Raw genomic sequence first — 18,025 nt, 5'->3', positions numbered from 1 at the left:
TCTAAGTTTTTCTGAATGTTTTAAAAAATTCAAAGTGCTTTAACACAGACTTACTTATAATTCACTCCAGGAGACCAAAACCTATGAATAATTCTAAATATGAGGAGCAAGTTTGGGTCACAAAGAAAAAGGAACTCATCAAGACAAAGAATTTCTGTTGCAGGTGATGCAGAGCAACTATGGAAAACTCCACAGCATCCTTTAAAATATGGCAAACAACCAAGGAACGCTACTGACATACCATTTTCCCCAGGGTGGTCTCAAATGCTTCAGAAAATTTCTTCAACAGATCTGTGTCATCACAGCGAGTTGCTTTGTACAGCATCTCAAAGGACTTGTACCCATGATTTGCAAAACGTTTTACTGGAAAAAACCAGTTTCAGTTGGTTAGTGTTTTCAAAACACAAATTTAATTTCTGTGGAATTAAATTGGTATTTTCATCCCGACATGGTTTATGGGATTGTTATAAAAACAAAAGTTGATAGTTAAGGAATGTTTCCAGGCATTAATCAATTGATCATAATAAACCACCAGCCAAGCAGCCATGTACCCAGTTACCTGGTGATATATTTGCTTTTATATATTATTCTTAACCTTCCAATCATATGTCAAAGTGAACATTTAAGGGAGAAAGAGATACAAACATTTTTTTCATTATATTCCTGGGAATCTTTGAAAAATTCTGGTTGCAAAGATATTATATAAGTTTATAATGTATATTTTTATATTATATTTTCAATCAATAGACACTAAAAAATTTCTAAATGGTATGTGAAATTATATTTCTTAAAAGTGTAATTTCACAGAGATAAACTTTTCCTTGGATCAGAAGTTTAGAAGTTAAGACTCAGCAAGAAGTCTCAAAATATTCACAGTCTCCTAACAATATCAATATTAAAATCCTATGGTCTAAATCTTTGATAGAGGTGAGTAATATCACTTATATTTACCAAATTTAGGAACGATACAGCTCAAGTAAGTGGGTTTTACTTTGTAAGACACTGGCATTTAAACTCCATCTACAGTAGTGGATCAAAGATTCACTCCAGAGATTATTATTTACACAAGATGAAGACATTGGATTATCTTTAGGATAATACACAAGGTTACAGAATAGATCTAAATCACTTCCCAAAAAGAGTATGACTGATCTGACTGCATCAAGCATATAGGCTCTTACTTTATTTTTTTTTTATTTTTTATTTTTTTTAGTTTTTTATTTTTTAAATTTTAAAATCTTTAATTCTTACATGCATTCCCAAACATGAAGTTCTTCTCCAGACATCAGACTATACTTTAGTTCAAGTTTACAGCTCAAGAATGACATGCTGACTCTTCTGACAATTCTGGTAAATAATAATGAAGGGGCCAAGATGGTTTTCCTATAAACTCAGTCTTATCCTATAGCAATCCAATCAGCAATAAGATCCTGGGCTAATATTTTAAATTGAGGGATAGACATTTCTCCTATCTATAAACACTTCAAATTCATGGCACTGTTTCCTACTTACCAAATCTAAACCCTGTATTAAGGCAATTTTTCTCTTTAATGTTAAGAAATTTACACATATGGGTAGTCAAACACATATTCACACATACTAAAGAAGCCCAGAAAAATTTAGAACTTACTAGCACAGTCTGGCCATTCAGTGGAATATGGTGGCTTCCAGATACCATCTTCATAAGCACAATAATACTTGTCAGTAGATCCTTCTGTGAAATCATAGCCCTCTAAGCAACTTAATGTGCAGTTAATACCAGTACTATCTTGAGTACATACAAAATCCCCATTTACAGGTGTAAATGGAACTTCACAGGGGGAACCTATGTAAAAAAAATAAATTATTTATATACAGTGGTATTAAAATATAAATTAAAATCTAAGTGTCTAAGCTGAATTTTGAAAAGAATTCCTCCTGTCCACCATTACTCCTAGAAAAACTTTCACAATAGTGAAATAGCCTCCATAGTGTGAGGCTGCTGCAGTTTCTGCTTTTTGATTCCTAGGTTGGTACAGCTAAAAAGCTGTACCAATGTGCAATTAATTACCTATGCATAATTGTGCATATTTTATGAAAAGCTAAAAGTACTTCTGATGTGCAACTGTTATTTTTGGCATTCTTTTAATAAAAAGGAAAACCAAATAACGTTACATAGCAACAAGTTTTCGGAATCTGTCTCCCCAAGCATTCAAAATAGGATCATAAAAACAATACTTTGTAACTTTAGAGAAAATGTTAATAAGTGGTTACAGACTAGCTCAGAAGAAAGCCTGTGTATTTACCATGAAGTGAAGAAATCATTAGAAACCTCAATACAATCTGTCAGTATTCTAACTTTAAAACAGCTATGTTCATAGCCTATTTTCTTTCACAAAGGAGAGTGCAATAGTGATTACACATCTCAAGTGTCAGCTAGATTTTGGAGGCTTATGCAGAGTATACCTTTTACGACAATGTGGATGTCGCAGGTTCTATTATTGCCTGAGGGGTCAGTGGCTGTATACCGCACTACCGTCTCCCCTTGAGGGAAAAGGTCTCCTGGTGTATGGCTTCTGGTGACGGTCAACACGGCCCCTAAAAAGGAGAGAAGGGGAAAGGAGGACTCCAATCTGGGGGTTATTGTGTGCAGTCACTTTATGTGATTAGAATTTTCATTTACTCTTTATACAAACCAGCTGAACATTCTATTGGTACTAACTGGGCTAACAGAAAATAAACTATAAAATCTTACACTAAACTACAGAAATAGTTGACTCAAAAGCCTCATTAAATGAAGGCATTCTTGCTAAATAGATTATTTTCCTTTACTAGATCAGTCTCTGTGAATACTGGAAATTTACTTAAGAAATCCATTTCACTTGCATCCTTGTTTTCAGGGTGTTTGCGAAAACTTTAAAGTGAACTTCAGCTATATTTGCTCACTTTTTTCTGTTTTCCCATGAGCTTTTATAACATTTTTGGCAGATGTTTAAGAACTGAGTATGAATACATAGAACTGCTTTAGACTTGCCAATAGGATGCATAGTTTATGTCTCTAGGATAAAGGAAGCTTAGAGGCTGAATGAATTTACTAGAACACTTTCAAATAAAATACACTGCACAAGTTTAATAAATCCCCACTGAATAATGAATGAAAAGCCATGGATAGGTTAAGACTAACAATGTTAAAATATATAGAATTATCCTAGCATTAAAACATCTTCTGTAATTATCCATGCTACTATATTTAGAGTAATTTGTTTTTTATTTCTCTTTTATCTTTTTAAAGGCTTTTTATTTGGTGGTAACATGTTGACAACAAGATACCTGCATTCTCACCTGAGTTGTCTGAAAACTGAGGCTCATCCCAGGTCACAGCATGCTCCTTCTCAGAGACCTGGACTGGAGGCGGGGATCTGCACCAGTCTATGCTAGGTGGTTCTACATCTAAAAAACATGAAATCAGAGGATGAAGTCACAATTGATGTTCAAAACTTATGAGGAGTGTTGCAAGAGAGAACCGAAGTCTACTTGTGCAGGTGGAGAACCTTGACCTTGACACAAGGCTGGCCCTGGGATCCCTTTGATGATGATGTGTTAAAGAATCCACCTGCCAATGCAGGAACTGTAAGAGATGTGGGTTCAATCCCTAGGTCACGAAGGCCCCTGGAGAAGGAAACGGCAACCAACGCCAATATTCTTGCCAGGATAATTTTATGGACCGAGGAGCCTGGTGGGCTATAGTCCTTGGGGTAGCAAACAGTTCCACATGACTGGGCACATATGAATGCTTCATCCCTAATCTCAGCATCACAAGAAAAAGCTGATTCTTGCTATGCTTCACTCTACTTGTTGAAGAAATACCAGATTGCTAAAACCACCATGAACACAGCAGTATCAATGGTAAATTCAGGATGTGGTGAGCATTTAATTTGTGAGTTTTGCCAGTGGCAGTTGAGCTGATCCACCCAGAAGTGAAGTAAACATTCCCAGATATTGAGAAGGCATGAAATGACCAAAGCAGTGCTTTCACAGGGATCTCTTGAACGATCCTCCTCTTAACTGAAGGGCTGACAGATGCTACATGGAAGACCAACGGGCAGAGATCCGAGTCATGCTGCAGAATACATAAGACATTTAAGTGTCGTCATTGTTAAGGTTCTCGTCATGTCGGTCTCTTTGCGACCCCACAGGCTATAGCATATCAGGCTTCCCTGCTGTTCACTATCTCCCAAAGTTTGCTCAAACTCATGTCCATTGAGTCGGTGGTGCCATCCAACCATCTCATCCTCTGTTACACTGCTGCTCTCAATCTTTCCCAGAATCAAGCTCTTTTCCCATGAGTCAACTCTTTGCATAGAGTTTCAGCTTCAGCATCAATCCTTCCAATGAATATTCAGGGCTGATTTCCTTTAGGATGGACTGGTTTGATCTCCTGGGTGTCCAGGGACTCTCACGAGTCTTCTCCAGGACCACAGTTCGAAAGCATCAATTCTTCTGCGCTCAGTCTTTTTATGGTCCAACTCTTAAATCTGTATATGACTACTGGAAAAACCATAGTTTTGATTATACGAACCTTTGTCAGAAAAAAGTGAGGATGTGATATTGCTGGAAGGCCAGGAGGTTACGTCCAGAGGTGGGACTCTGGGGTCTAAGATGCCTAGGTTGATAAATTCCAGGTAAAGACAAAGAACAGGGTGCAGACTCGGGAATACAGGGCTGCAATGGAGGGGGGTGAAAGCCATGGTAGAAATAAAAGATCTGTAAGTCTGTTGCTAGGCACTGTAACCTACATTGAAGGAAGGGTTTGACGGGGTGCGGGTGAGCCAGGTTTCACACTCTGATAGAATGCGGTGGAATTTGAAGAGGTCAGTAAAGTACAATCAAGAAGTAGTAAAGGAGGACATTTTCACATAACTATTGATTTTTTACACATATGAAATGCCATTCTATCTGTAATAAAGTGTCTTTGAGGGAGACTGGATGAACAGTATTTTTCTTATTATATAGGTAAAGAATCTCAAACCAGGCAAATTTACGAGACTTGCCTGAGGTCAGTAAGCTGGTAAATTACAGTCACAGGCATCAAGATTAAGATGATATACTATCTATATATATGGAAACACATATCCTGAAATGAAATGAGGTGTACTTGTAAGACTATACAGATTTCTGTTTGAAGCTAAGTCTTGCGAATAAATATTCAGTTTTTCTCTTCCTGGTATTTGCATTTCTTTAGTGTAGGATCTTTGATTTACTGCTTTCTTAGGCTGTGAACTCTGTCAACCAGCGATGGAGCCTCTTTGGCTCACAAGTCTCCATGGCCTAGCACAGCACCTGGCCCATAACAGTTGCTCAGAAAAAGCTGTTGCATAAAGAAAAGAATGAAGGAATGCTTGTAGGAGGCCAGTGCATTTTGAGAATTCGGAATCAAGCCAACACATAGTTAAATTTATAAATCTAACAGTATTTACTATGCTCCCCAAAGAAAGTGCAAATGAAATAGTTCCAAGATTTTCTAAAGTTATCTGATTTTAGCCAAACACTTAAAAATTGAAGTTTGGGGATAAGAGAGAGCAGTTCGCAGAGGCCACTGACTGTCAAATAGCTGGAGGTCCCAGCAGACGCAGCATCTCCAGAAAAAGAAAGTCCATTCAAAGCACATGAGACAGCATTCTGTGGAATGTTAAGCAAAAGCATTCCTACTCCCTCTCATTTATCATTAAGACACCAACACTCTGTCATCTGAGGAAAACAAGAAAATGTAGGCTTTGGAATATTTTTGGTCTCCCTCTCCCCCTGCCTTCCCGGTCTCTTTACCTCCCCTTCTTCCATTCCCTCCTCCCTGCCATTTCCTTGCTCTCTTTCAGAATTGGAAAATTCAGCTAGTATCTAGCTAGACACCCGAGTACACTTTTTACATTTCACCATGCTGACTCTTCATTGTGAAAAATGAAAACGTGGCATACTCTTGACTCACATGTCCATGTTTAAAATCACAGCACCATAAAAATAAATCCAACATATTTTTCATGTGACTGGTGATGTTTATGTTTAAAACATTCAAAAAGCAATTAAAAACAACCAATCACTAGGACATAAACATAGATTTTTATATAAGGCAGTTTATTTACTCTCACCAAAACTTATCATTTCTAGGGTAAGAAGCCAATTAGTTATTTCAAGAGGTTATGTAAAATTCTTAAAATGAATTCAATGTACTGAATTTTAAAATAAACACTAAAAATATATATGAAACCAAAAGAGCAAAATGTTAGTATATTTACATAGAATTTAACGCAGGTCAGGAGGCAACAGTTAGAACTGGACATGGAACAACAGACCCGTTCCAAATAGGAAAAGGAGTACATCAAGGCTGTATATTGTCACCCTGCTGATTTAACTTACATGCAGAGTACATCATGAGAAATAATGGGCTGGAAGAAGCACAAACTAGAATCAAGATTGCCGGGAGAAATATCAATAACCTCAGATATGCAGATGATACCACCCTTATGGCAGAAAGTGAAGAAGAACTAAAGAGCCTCTTGATGAAAGTGAAAGAGGAGAGTGAAAAAGTTGGCTTAAAGCTCAACATTCAGAAAACAAAGATCATGGCATCCGGTCCCATCACTTCATGGGAAATAGATGGGGAAACAGTGGAAACAGTGGCTGACTATATTTTGGGGGGCTCCCAAATCACTGCAGATGGTGATTGCAGCCATGAAATTAAAAGATGTTTACTCCTTGGAAGGAAAGTTCTGACCAACCTAGACAGCATATTAAAAAGCAGAGACATCACTTTGTCAACATAGGTCTGTCTAATCAAGACTATGGTTCTTCCACTAGTCACGTATGGATGTGAGAGTTGAACTATAAAGAAAGCTGAATGCCGAAGAAATTGATGCTTTTGAACTGCGGTGTTGGAGAAGACTCTTGAGAGTCCCTTGGACTGCAAGGAGGTCCAACTAGTCCACCCTAAAGGAGATCAGTCCTGGGTGTTCATTGGAAGGACTGATGTTGAAGCTGAAACTCCAATACTTTGGCCACTTGATGCAAAGAGTTGACTCATTGGAAAAGACCCTGATGCTGGGAGGGATTGAGGGCAGGAGAAGGGGACAACAGAGGATGAGATGGCTGGATGGCATGACTGACTCAATGGACATGAGTTTGGGTGAACTCCGGGAGTTGGGGATGGACAGGAAGGCCTGGCGTGCTGCAGTTCACGGGGCTGCAAAGAGTCGGACACGACTGAGTGAATGAACTGAACTGAACTGAATGTGTCAGGCGCTACTTCAAGTAGTTTGTATATCTTAACTAATTAAAAACCTCACAATAACCCTATGAGGTAATACATTTATTAATTCTATTTCTGGATGAAGAAATAAGCACAAAGAAGTGGCCAGTCACTCTGTCTTAAGTAGGAGAGATGGCTCTGGACTCAGGTGGTTTGTGTTCACAGTCTGTACTTTTGAGCACTACAGCAGACCACCTCATTCATATATTCCCCACATATTAAGTCTTATTGGTGGCTATCTATCTGGGCTTCCCTGGTGATTCAAATGGTAAAGAATCTGCCTGCAATGCAAGAGACTTGAGTTCGATCCCTGGGTCGGGAAGATCCTCTGGAGAATGGAATGGCTACCCACTTCAGTATTCTTGCCTGGAGAGTGCAAGTGAAAGTGAAGCCGCTCAGTTGTGCCTGACTCTTTGCAACCCCATGGACTGTAGTCTACCAGGCTCCTCCATCCATGGGATTTTCCAGGCAAGAGTACTGGAGTGGGTTGCCATTTCCGAGTACTATCTGGTATCTACTGATATCTACTGAATTGAGTGAAAGCACAAACACCAGTTAGGAGACGATGAAGTAAACCAGGTCAAGAAAATGAAATTAAAAAGAAGGACTGATCTATAGCAGTGGGGTGTGAGGATGGAGAGATGGGGACAGATTTCAGAGGTATTAAGTAGATGAAACCAGTAGAACCTGATAACTTATTGGAAGTTGGATACAGAGGGAGGAGTCAAGAATGACTTCCAGATTTCTTGCCTGATAACTAGGTCCTCACTATGTTTTCTGAGCTAAGAAATATCTTAAGTTTGAGTGAATTTGAAATGCTTGTGGGGCATTCACATGGGAAAGTTCAGTAGGCAGTTTTATATAAATTTGAAATTCAGAAGAGAAATCTGAGCTAGTGACAGAAATCCAGGAGTTATCAGTTAGCAAAATTACCAGGAAAACTAGAGAGAAAGAAAGAGGGTCAAGGCTGGAATCCTGGGGATGATCCACATTTGAGAGTTGGTCTAAGGAAGAGAAACCTAAAAAAGCAATCAAGGAGAAAAAAAAATTAGAATAATGGGGGAAAGAAACAAGAAAGACTGGTGTCCGAGAAGATGGGAAAGGAGGCAGTTTTGATAAAGAGAACATTGTCAATAATGTAAAATCTATGGAAACATTATATAAAATAAGGACAAAAAGTGTGCAGTAGGATTAACTCTAGAGATTACCTGGTGACCTTGATTTCTATGAGTAGAGGAGACAGAAGTCAGAATTGAGCGACTTTAAGAAATGGCAGTTAAGCCAAAAGATATGGCAACCACTGGGGAATTTTCAATAGGTTCCAATAGAAAGGAATCAGAGATACAGTGATAGTTAAAGGGTACATAGGTTTCAAAGAGGAAGCTGCTTCAATGACAGAAGGAAGAATCAGTGGAAAAAAAGGAAGTTGCTGAAGATAAAAAAGAGCCAAAGCTTTTGGGGGTTCTGGATTATTTTCACAAACTTACCCAAGTAATCTGAAGACTTACCAATAACCTTGATATGGAAGGTGCAGCTGGCTTGGTTGCTGGATGGGTCAGTTGCCGTGTATGTGATAGCAACATCTCCAATTGGGAAAAGATATGGTGGGCTAAAAGCTGGATGAACGTGGATTGATACCTTTTGGAAAGAAATTTCCAAATATTTGGGAAGTTAAAGTTAACATTAATAGCACTTTTATTACTTTTTGGTTTATAATATATTATTAGCAAAGTGAAGTTAAAAATGACACAATGTTTTACATATAGTAAAAAAAAAAAAACCAGGCATAGCCTTTGGTGTATTCCTTTCTAGGCTATTCTACCTAGGCAGTTTATAGAGTTCAGATAGATATGAAATGTTGTTCCTTATTTATTAAACATAATATCTTAGAACATTTTTTATGCTCTTACATAGTTTTCAGAACTTATGACTATTAAATATCTTTATAACTTAGGAAATAAGTATACGGTGCTTTTTTTAGTAGAAAAATCTATTCAAGGACATTTAAACTGGTCCCAAACTTGACTGCTATAAGCAACACTAGGAAAAATGGTTTTTGCACAGACATTAAAAAAATATTTTTATTATGTCCTTCTGTTCTTTCCAGGAATAGATTAACCTCAAATGCATTAAAATTTTACTCATAGGTAATATAAAATTTATTTCCCAGATTATGGTAAAAATTTGCATCCCCACTGTTAGTATTTGATAGGACCAGTATCAAAATTCCCATTCAGCGTTCTCTGATCTATGTTAAATATCATTACTTTTTGATAAATCAAAAATATGGCATCAGGCCATTGCTTTAATTTCCAATTCCTTACTGTCTTATGGTAAGATTACATTCTCACACGACTGCATGAGATAGATGTATCCTCTTTTTGAATCATATGTTTGCACTCTTAGTCCATTTGAAAATTATGTGATAAAGATAAACTTACATTAATATGTAATAAACATTCTAACATTTGAGAAATTCAAAGCATTTTTCTCTAGTTTGCTGTTTATCTATTGAGAAATATTTTTAAATTACAATTTTGATGTAGGATACAGGATGCTTGGGGCCAGAGCACGGGGATGATCCAGAGAGATGATATGGGGTGGGAGGTGGGAGCGGGGTTCATGTTTGGGAACTCATGTACACCCGTGGCAGATTCATGTCAATGTATGGCAAAACCAATACAGTATTGTAAAGTAAAAGAAAGTAAAAATAAAAATAAAAAAATATATATACAAAGAAAAAAAAAGAACAGGGAACTATAGTCAATATCTTATAATAACCCATAATGGAAAATAATCTGAAAAGTAATATATGTGTATATGTATGACTGAATCACCTTACTGTAGACTTGAAACATTGTAAGTCAACTATACTTCAATAAAATATATATATTAAAAGGAAAAAAATTGTATTTTTAAAAAATAGTTCAACACACAGGTACTTCATTTAGTCTAAATTCTCATGGATCCTAAAGTATGTCCCTGCACTCTTCTTAGTGTTTGATGACAATGGCCATGTTGACGATGATGTATATTTTCACAGGCCTTTTAATGGAAAGTGGGAAACACATGAGGCAGCATGCAACGCACATGTCACCTGCAGAACAGAAAGTCCTAGAAGTCTAGAAATCACATTTAAATCAGGCTTAGAAGCTGTGTTTGGTTACCTAAAGATAAATACCATATGATCTCTCTTACAAGTGGAGGGAAAAAAAAAAAAAGAACCACAGATACAGAGGACAGTATGGTGGTTGCCAGAAGATGGGTCTGGGGGTGGTCAAAATGAGAGAAAGTGGACAAAAGGTACAAATTCCACTTATAAAATAAGTTCTAGAGATGTGATACAGATACAGAGTGATAGTTATATTAAATGATACACTATAAAAAAGTTATCTTTATTGTTAAGTATATTCAACACAATTATCAGAACATATTGTGTTTCTTATTGTGCCCTTGAATGGCACTACTTACATACATGTTGACATACAGGTGTGAAAAACTCTATACTGTTTAAGAGCATGTTCATGTATGTGAATACTAAAAGTACAGACTGAAGAGGGTGTTAAATTCCTAATTCCTTTTCTAATATCTGATGGATAATTATCTCAAGCTCTTGTATGCAAATACTAAAATACTGTGTTTTGAATAATGCTGGTTTTTGAAAGCAGAGTAAGAAGCACTGTTATCTTCTTTAGACTATCATTTCAGGATCATATTTTAAAAGATATGTTTATAAATAGGAACTAAGATTGATTCCCCATCTTTCTTTTTTTTAAAAGATCTTCAGAGCATAGTAAAGGGCCAAGAACTTTTAGCCAAGTAATCTTAGAGGATACATAACACAAAAAAATCCATGGAATGAAAAGTTTCTGTTTCTAGAGATTTTCATCTGAGATTTCTAATGAAAAATTCAAGGCTGATTATTCTGTTATCAGACGGGACATTTGCATTTATGAGTAGAGTACAGCTAGAGACAGTACAATCATTAGAGTATTGGAAAGTTTTCAATAGCACACATATTTATAGTGTATTTAGAGTCCATTTGAAAAAGGACACAAATATTTGCTCAAACCTTACCTTTTCCCCAGAGTTGTCTTTAGCTGTTGGGATTTGCCAAGTGATATTAGCGGAGTCTTGCTGTTCTTGGGTCTCAGCCTCTATGTCTGCAGGACAAATGATCTGAGGAGCTTCCACATCTAATTCAGAAAATTCACATAGCAGTTAACATACTGATGCAATGATATAATTACTAAGTCATTTAAGAGATGGGGGCATGTGTGCTCAGCAGCCGAGTCGTTTGACTCTTTTGTGACTCCATGGACTGTAGCTGGCAGGCTTCTTTCCATGGGATTTCCCAGGCATGAATAATGGAGTGGACTGACATTTCCTTCTCCAGGAGATCTTTCTTACCCAGGGATCGACCCACATTTCCTGCATTGACAGGCAGGTTCTTTGCCATCTGAGCCATCAAGGAAGGCCACAAGAGACAGGTAAGAAATATTTTTAATTCTAATCTAATCATAGAGGATTTCTGATGTACTTCAGCATGGCTTCCGAAGTTCTTCCTCAACTGGTACCTGCTTCTCTGTTAGCCTCATCACTTAGAGATCCCCAATCAGAACTCAGTCTCCACATCAGATGTCCTGCAAGAGCACCATGATCCTTTTTATACCTGGGCCTTTGTTCATGCTCTTTTACTTGTCTGAATCAATACTCTCTTTTTTCTGGAGGCACGTAACCTCTACTTGTCCTGTAATTCTCAGCTTAGACACAAGCTCCTCAGGAAGCTTTTCTGACCCACTGCTCCATTTTAGGTGCTCACTGCACAAGTTCTGATTGCCCTCTGTCCTTCCTAGCCATAATGCACCTTGCCATTTTTAAACTGAATTTCTTCCCACCAAATAAATGAAGTTCTTTGAATGCCATGATTTCTTATTTCATTGTATTATATAGTACCTGGATATAATATGAACTTGATAAATACTTTCAAAATGAAATAAACAGAAAAAAATGAATGCTGAGTGTGGTAGGAAGGGACTGCACTTGAAAACAGACTGTCAAGTAGAATTAATTAGTATGCTAAAATGTACTGTCAAAGCAAACAACAAATTAAAGCCAAAGATATTTCTTGCCGTGTGAAACTTTGCAGTACAGATACTGCATTAGATGTGGTAATATTCCACATAGCTGCAACAGTCACTGCAGAGCTAAGTTCTTATGATATAATAAATCCTCTTCAGTTATATTAAATCTTCTGCAACTTGCAGCTGAATATATCCGGATTAATCTGTGTCTCACTTTCTTGTTTCTTAAAAGCTTTATTCAATTTACATTTTCCCTTTCTCAGAGGGGCTACTATGTAGACAACCTCCCCCAACAACGGTGCGTGAGCATATCGACTCTTAAAATCTAAAGAAGCATTTAATTTTTCCTTTGGACTTGAATAATAGCGTGAATGAACTTGGAATTTCAGGTTTCTACGCACTCTCCCTCTGTATTCTTAGCACACTGCTACATTTCCTTCTGGCATTTAGAGGTGCAAAGGAAAAGCGCAGTGTGAGTCTGAATCTTGTTTCCTTTGTGAAGTTCCTCTTTTCTCTCTGGAAACTTCAGATTTTTCTCCTTACCTTTGGCCCTGCTAGTGGCTCAGACAGTAAAGCGTCTGCCTGCAACGCAGGAGACACAGGTTCGATCGCCGGGTCGGGAAGATCCCCTGGAGAAGGCAATGGCAACCCACTCCAGTACTCTTGCCTGGAAAATTCCATGGATGGAGAAGCCTGGTAGGCTATACAGTCCATGGGGTCGCAAAGAGACGGACATGACTGAGCGACTTCGCTTTCACTTTGGATCTTAAAAATTTCACAAAGTAGTGAAAGTATGCCTGCCCAACACTCAGAGGCTTTTCAACTCACATCATTCGTGTTTATGTACATATGGATCAACAAACTCTTTTCCTCTGATAATGGTACTTTTCATTTTTTATTGAGGTATAGTTGATCTACAATGTTGTTCTAGTTTAGGGTATACCGCAAAGTGATTCAGTGATACATACATACATTCTTTTTCAGATCCTTTTCCATTACAGGGAATTATAAGATATTGGATGTCGTTCTCTGAGCTATACAGTAGGACCGTACTGTTGGGGGTCGAGGAGGGACAAATTAGAAGCTTGAGATTAACAGATATAACTACTTTATATAAAATAGATAACCAACAAGGTCAGAGGTTATTTTCAATCTAAAAGTTCAAGCCTTTCTGTAGCTCAGGGAAACTTTCTTCTACTGGTAGGAAAATTCTTCCCCTCCATCCCTTTTCCTCTCTATGCTTCTGGAGCTCCTTATTAAAGGGCACTGGTGTTTCTCAATTTCTCCTGGGTATCTCTCTTAACTTTTATCTTTTGAACTTGATCCACTGGGATACCCAAGTTCCTTGTTTAGCAGTTCTCCCTTCTGAACGAATTCTCAATTTGCTCCTTCAAATCACTGTTTTCAACAACCTCCACTCCACTGTCTTGTCCTTCTCTTAGAGAGATTTATATTTTTACTTCTAAGAACGTTTTCTTGCTCTCCATACCTCCTTTTTCACAGCAGTCTGCTCTTGCTGTAAGGAAGCTGGCAATGTGCTCTTGTGAATGTACTGAGATGCAGGTTTTAAAGCGCTGATGACTTGCTTTTTTCAAAAAAAAAATTAATCTCACTTGCTTAATAGGAGTTAGAAATGCTTCGAAGATTTTCAATTCCCATTGGAAAACTTACCTGACTTCTGGCCCTAATATCATCCCTAGTTTTCTATTTTTTTCTATCATTGCCTGGCACGTGGTACTGGATTTTTGTAAATTCACCATCCCAAAGCCAAAATGTTCATAGCATGTATCGGAGTGACATCTACCCTTTTACCACAGGTATGCAGCAAAAGTTGCAAAGAAGGATAGTCCGACACTGCACTAACACGTCATTATATAGAATTTGGTTTTCAACTTGACCCACATGGGGACCTACCTTTACAAGCGGCTGTCTGAACTTTGGTGCTCCATTTTCCAGATGTGGTACACCTCACTTCTTCTCTGGCCCCCGATAAAATGAATCCTTGGCGGCAACTTAGCTGACAGATCGTCCCAGGTTTGGCTGGATGCCTGCCACAGTTGGGAGGTGACACGGTAACACCTTTGGGCTTCTGAAAGGTGGCACAGTGGCGTTCTATTGCAGGAGAGCAAGAAAATATTATTTGCATTCTCACAAATTACAAAATGCCGCAGAGTCACTTTATTCAAGAAAAATACAATCTGTCTGCATGCAGATGTCTGCATGCAGATGTCTGCATATGACATGAAACAAACATTGTATTGTTAATTATGCTCAACCAGGTGGTGCTAAACGTGAAGAGCCTGCCTGCCAATGCAGATAGACGTGACACGTTCGATCCCTGGATCGGGAAGATCCCCTGGAGAAGGGAAAATTACCCACACTGGTATTCTTGCCTGGAGAATCCATGGACAGAGGACCCTGGCCACAGTGGAGCCCAAAGAGTCAGACATGACTGAAGCGACTAAGCACACACACACATCTCTTTAGTAACCTCATGTTTTCTACCAGTGTATCAAATCTTTAAAAGATTTCTAACTAGTATTTAAATCAACGCTGACTGTGACTTTTACCATTTGCGTAGAGAATCTTCAGTTTGCAGAATATTACATTATGGCTCTGAAGTGTAAAATAGTGAATTAGATTCTATCTTTCATGGGGTAAGTGACGATTCAACAATCAGTTTCCATTTTTATGAGCTTATGGTGGCATCTTTAAGCAAGCAGATTTTGAGAAAAGTTTTTATATTCTCCCTAGAATCACTGTGTTATATTAGGGCCCAGACTCTTAATGATGTTATTTTCAGCACTGATGAAGAATAGCAGGTGAATTAGGTAGAATGGAGATAGAATGGAAAATTAGATGAGGACTTAATACAAGACATGTGTGCATATGCACATGAACCCACATACACATTTGATTATTGTGTAGTGTAGTAGTGAGCCTACTGGTAGCACTACCAGCATCTTCAGTCTGTATTTCCCACATGATAATCACTAAGTTTATCTAGTGCTTACTATGTGCCAGGCATTATTCCAAGTGCTTTACATGGATAGACTCATTTAATTCTATGCAGGAATGACTAGTGTTATAATTTTCACTTACAAACAAGAGCACTGGTTGCTGCTGCTGCTGTCGCTTCAGTCGTGTCTGACTCTGTGCGACCCCATAGATAGCAGCCCACCAGGCTCCTCTGTCCCTGGGATTCTCCAAACAAGAATACTGGAGTGTGTTGCCATTTCCTTCTCCAATGCATGCATGCATGCTAAGTTGCTTCAGTTGTGTCCAACTCTGTGCGACCCCATAGATGGCAGCCCACCAGGCTCCTCTGTCCCTGGGATTCTCCAGGCAAGAATACTGGAGTAGGTTGCCATTTTCTTCTCCAATGCATGAAAGTGAAAGTGAAGTTGCTCAGTCGTGTCCAACTCTTCACAACCCCATGAACTGTAGCCTACCAGGCTCCTCCGTCCATGGGATTTTCCAGACAACAGTACTGGAGTGGGTTGCCATTTGCTTCTCCAAAGAGCGCTGGGGCATAACAGTAATTCTCGTAGTTAACTTTCCTTAAGTTACCAACAGGTAAATGGCAGAACCTGTGTGCCCCCAAATATTCTACAATCATGCCTTCTCCCTGAAATGACTGCTTTCAAACCTCTCTGTCAACAGAAGTAATTTTTTCCTGAGAATTGCTAAGTTTCTTTATTTTTGCACAGAGAAGCCTGGTGTGCTGTAGCCCATGGGGTCTCACACGACTTAGTGACTGAACAAAAAAGAACAAATGTACCAGATGACCGTCCAGATTTCCTGTTCTGCTTTGATCAAGAGGACTGTCAGAGCCAAATTTGTGGTTCAAATATAAACAACATATGGGACTTTAAATCCTTTATTTCAGGACAGTTGTTTATAAATTAAGAAAATCATCCTTTTAGCTCCCATATCAAGATTTTATTCCCTGCTAATATTCTTATTGTTTGTTTATGGCATTTTGAATTTTTATATTGTTGTTGTTGCCTCGTTGCTGTCTCGTGTCTATCTCTTTGTGACCCCATGGCTGGAGCCCGCCAGGCTCCTCTGTCCAAGGGATATCCCAGGCAAGAATACTGTAGTGGGTTGTCATTTCCTTCTCCAGGCGATCTTCCTGACCCAGGGATTGAACCATGTCTCCTGAGCTGGCAGTTTAATCTATTCTAATGTAATGGAAACTCTTTTCCCATTGCTTATATGTTTAATAAATTCTGAAATGGATTAATATTTACATATATTAACTATACTCTCTTCTAGCTTTTAATGGTTTTATTTTTAATTTATATTTTAAAACTATAAAGTATTTACATTAGTGTCTGGTGTGTATTAAAAACATATGAATACTCCATTTTGATTCATTTTGCTTTTTCCCAAGGAGCGAGCCAATTTTCCTATATTATCAGTTGAATAAATCTTATCTTCTCAACTGAGCTATGATGCTTCCTTAATAATATATGAAACTCATAACTTTTGGACTCCATTAAGTCCCACTGATCTGATGGCAGTTCTTACATACTCTTCATTTTTGCAATTTAGTATGTATTTTAAAACCCAAAAGAACTACTTCCTTTTACTATTCTTTATTACACTTCCCTTTCAATCTTATTTTAGTGAGTTTTGCCTGCACATTCTTCCAGATGAATCCTGGAATCACTCCCCAGTTCCAAGAAGGGGAAAAAAGAAAATCTCTTTGGGGCTACTGAATAGGTTGCATTTTACCTATACATATATTTGGAAAGAACTCTGCCTTTTGACAAAATTTTATTAAAATGTTCTTTTTATCTCAGCAATATTTTGTAGTTTGTGATACAGGTTCCATATATTTTTGTTTGAGGTTATTCTTACATATTTTATATTTTATACAGATCTCTGACTGTGGTTTTTCATTACATATTCTGTTTATCATTTATACAGAGGAGTTATTTCGTATTCTTAAGACTTTAATGAACTCTCAGTCTTTTAGTAGTTTCATTTTATTTTAGAGGCAGACACACAGTTTAGAAACGATGATTCTGAATCCTCTAAGCTCTAACCTTATGATTTATTACAAGAGCTAAATCTTAGACAATCTTACTAAACAACATGGATGATTCTAGCATCCTTTTCATTTTCCAGATTTAATAAGGCTATCCACATTTTTAAAGTAGATACAGAAGATGAACTTTTTTATGTCAGTGAGCAACAACTAAGTACACTCTGATATTCCCATTACTTTGTAAAGCACTCATAGGTAAGTATTTATTTGCTTTTCTACTTTTCTTCTTGGTTCATTTAACAGTTTTCATTTTCTTAGAAAATCATGCATCGTAAATGGTGTTTCATTACTTTAAAAACCTCAAACCTCTATATAGTCTTTTGGTATAGCTTCTTAGAAAAATTCCTTTTTTTGCGTTTTTCTTTCTTCTTTCTACAATCTATTACTTTATTCAAAGATTTTCCTTTCATCCACTCTACCGCATTCCATCTCCTTTTATGATTCATCTTCCTTTACACTATTACGTGCTTCTTTCAACTTCTCTTACAGTCACTCTTTTCCTAGTATTTAATGTTTAGCTATTTTTATTCTTCCTGTTTAACAAAAATATTTACATCTGTGAAATTACATCAGTGTATAATTTAACTTAGGTCTCATAACTATGGT

At 37.6% G+C, this 18,025-nt stretch overlaps 1 protein-coding gene across 3 annotated transcripts in view; it reads right to left on the bottom strand.

Moving 5' to 3' along the window:
- The window catches only part of SVEP1 (sushi, von Willebrand factor type A, EGF and pentraxin domain containing 1), a 200,698-nt gene that overhangs the window by 97,447 nt on the left and 85,226 nt on the right, over positions 1 to 18,025 (bottom strand). For all 3 annotated transcript variants that reach the window (XR_011254209.1, XM_069575440.1, XM_069575441.1), the window contains 7 exons: positions 14,278 to 14,475; positions 11,357 to 11,475; positions 8,788 to 8,917; positions 3,322 to 3,429; positions 2,446 to 2,577; positions 1,631 to 1,825; positions 242 to 363 (listed from right to left, as the gene is read on the bottom strand). Coding sequence is in view for 2 of the 3 variants with exons in the window: in XM_069575440.1 (XP_069431541.1) it covers positions 242 to 363; positions 1,631 to 1,825; positions 2,446 to 2,577; positions 3,322 to 3,429; positions 8,788 to 8,917; positions 11,357 to 11,475; positions 14,278 to 14,475 (1,004 nt within the window). In the remaining variant the exon portion in view is untranslated. The remainder of the gene's footprint in view (positions 1 to 241; positions 364 to 1,630; positions 1,826 to 2,445; positions 2,578 to 3,321; positions 3,430 to 8,787; positions 8,918 to 11,356; positions 11,476 to 14,277; positions 14,476 to 18,025) is intronic.

Source organism: Ovis canadensis, chromosome 2, assembly GCF_042477335.2.
Source record: "Ovis canadensis isolate MfBH-ARS-UI-01 breed Bighorn chromosome 2, ARS-UI_OviCan_v2, whole genome shotgun sequence".
Classification (NCBI taxonomy): domain Eukaryota; kingdom Metazoa; phylum Chordata; class Mammalia; order Artiodactyla; family Bovidae; genus Ovis; species Ovis canadensis.
The sequence above is the reverse complement of the archived record's forward strand: the minus strand, read 5'-3'. Positions and strand labels throughout refer to the sequence as shown.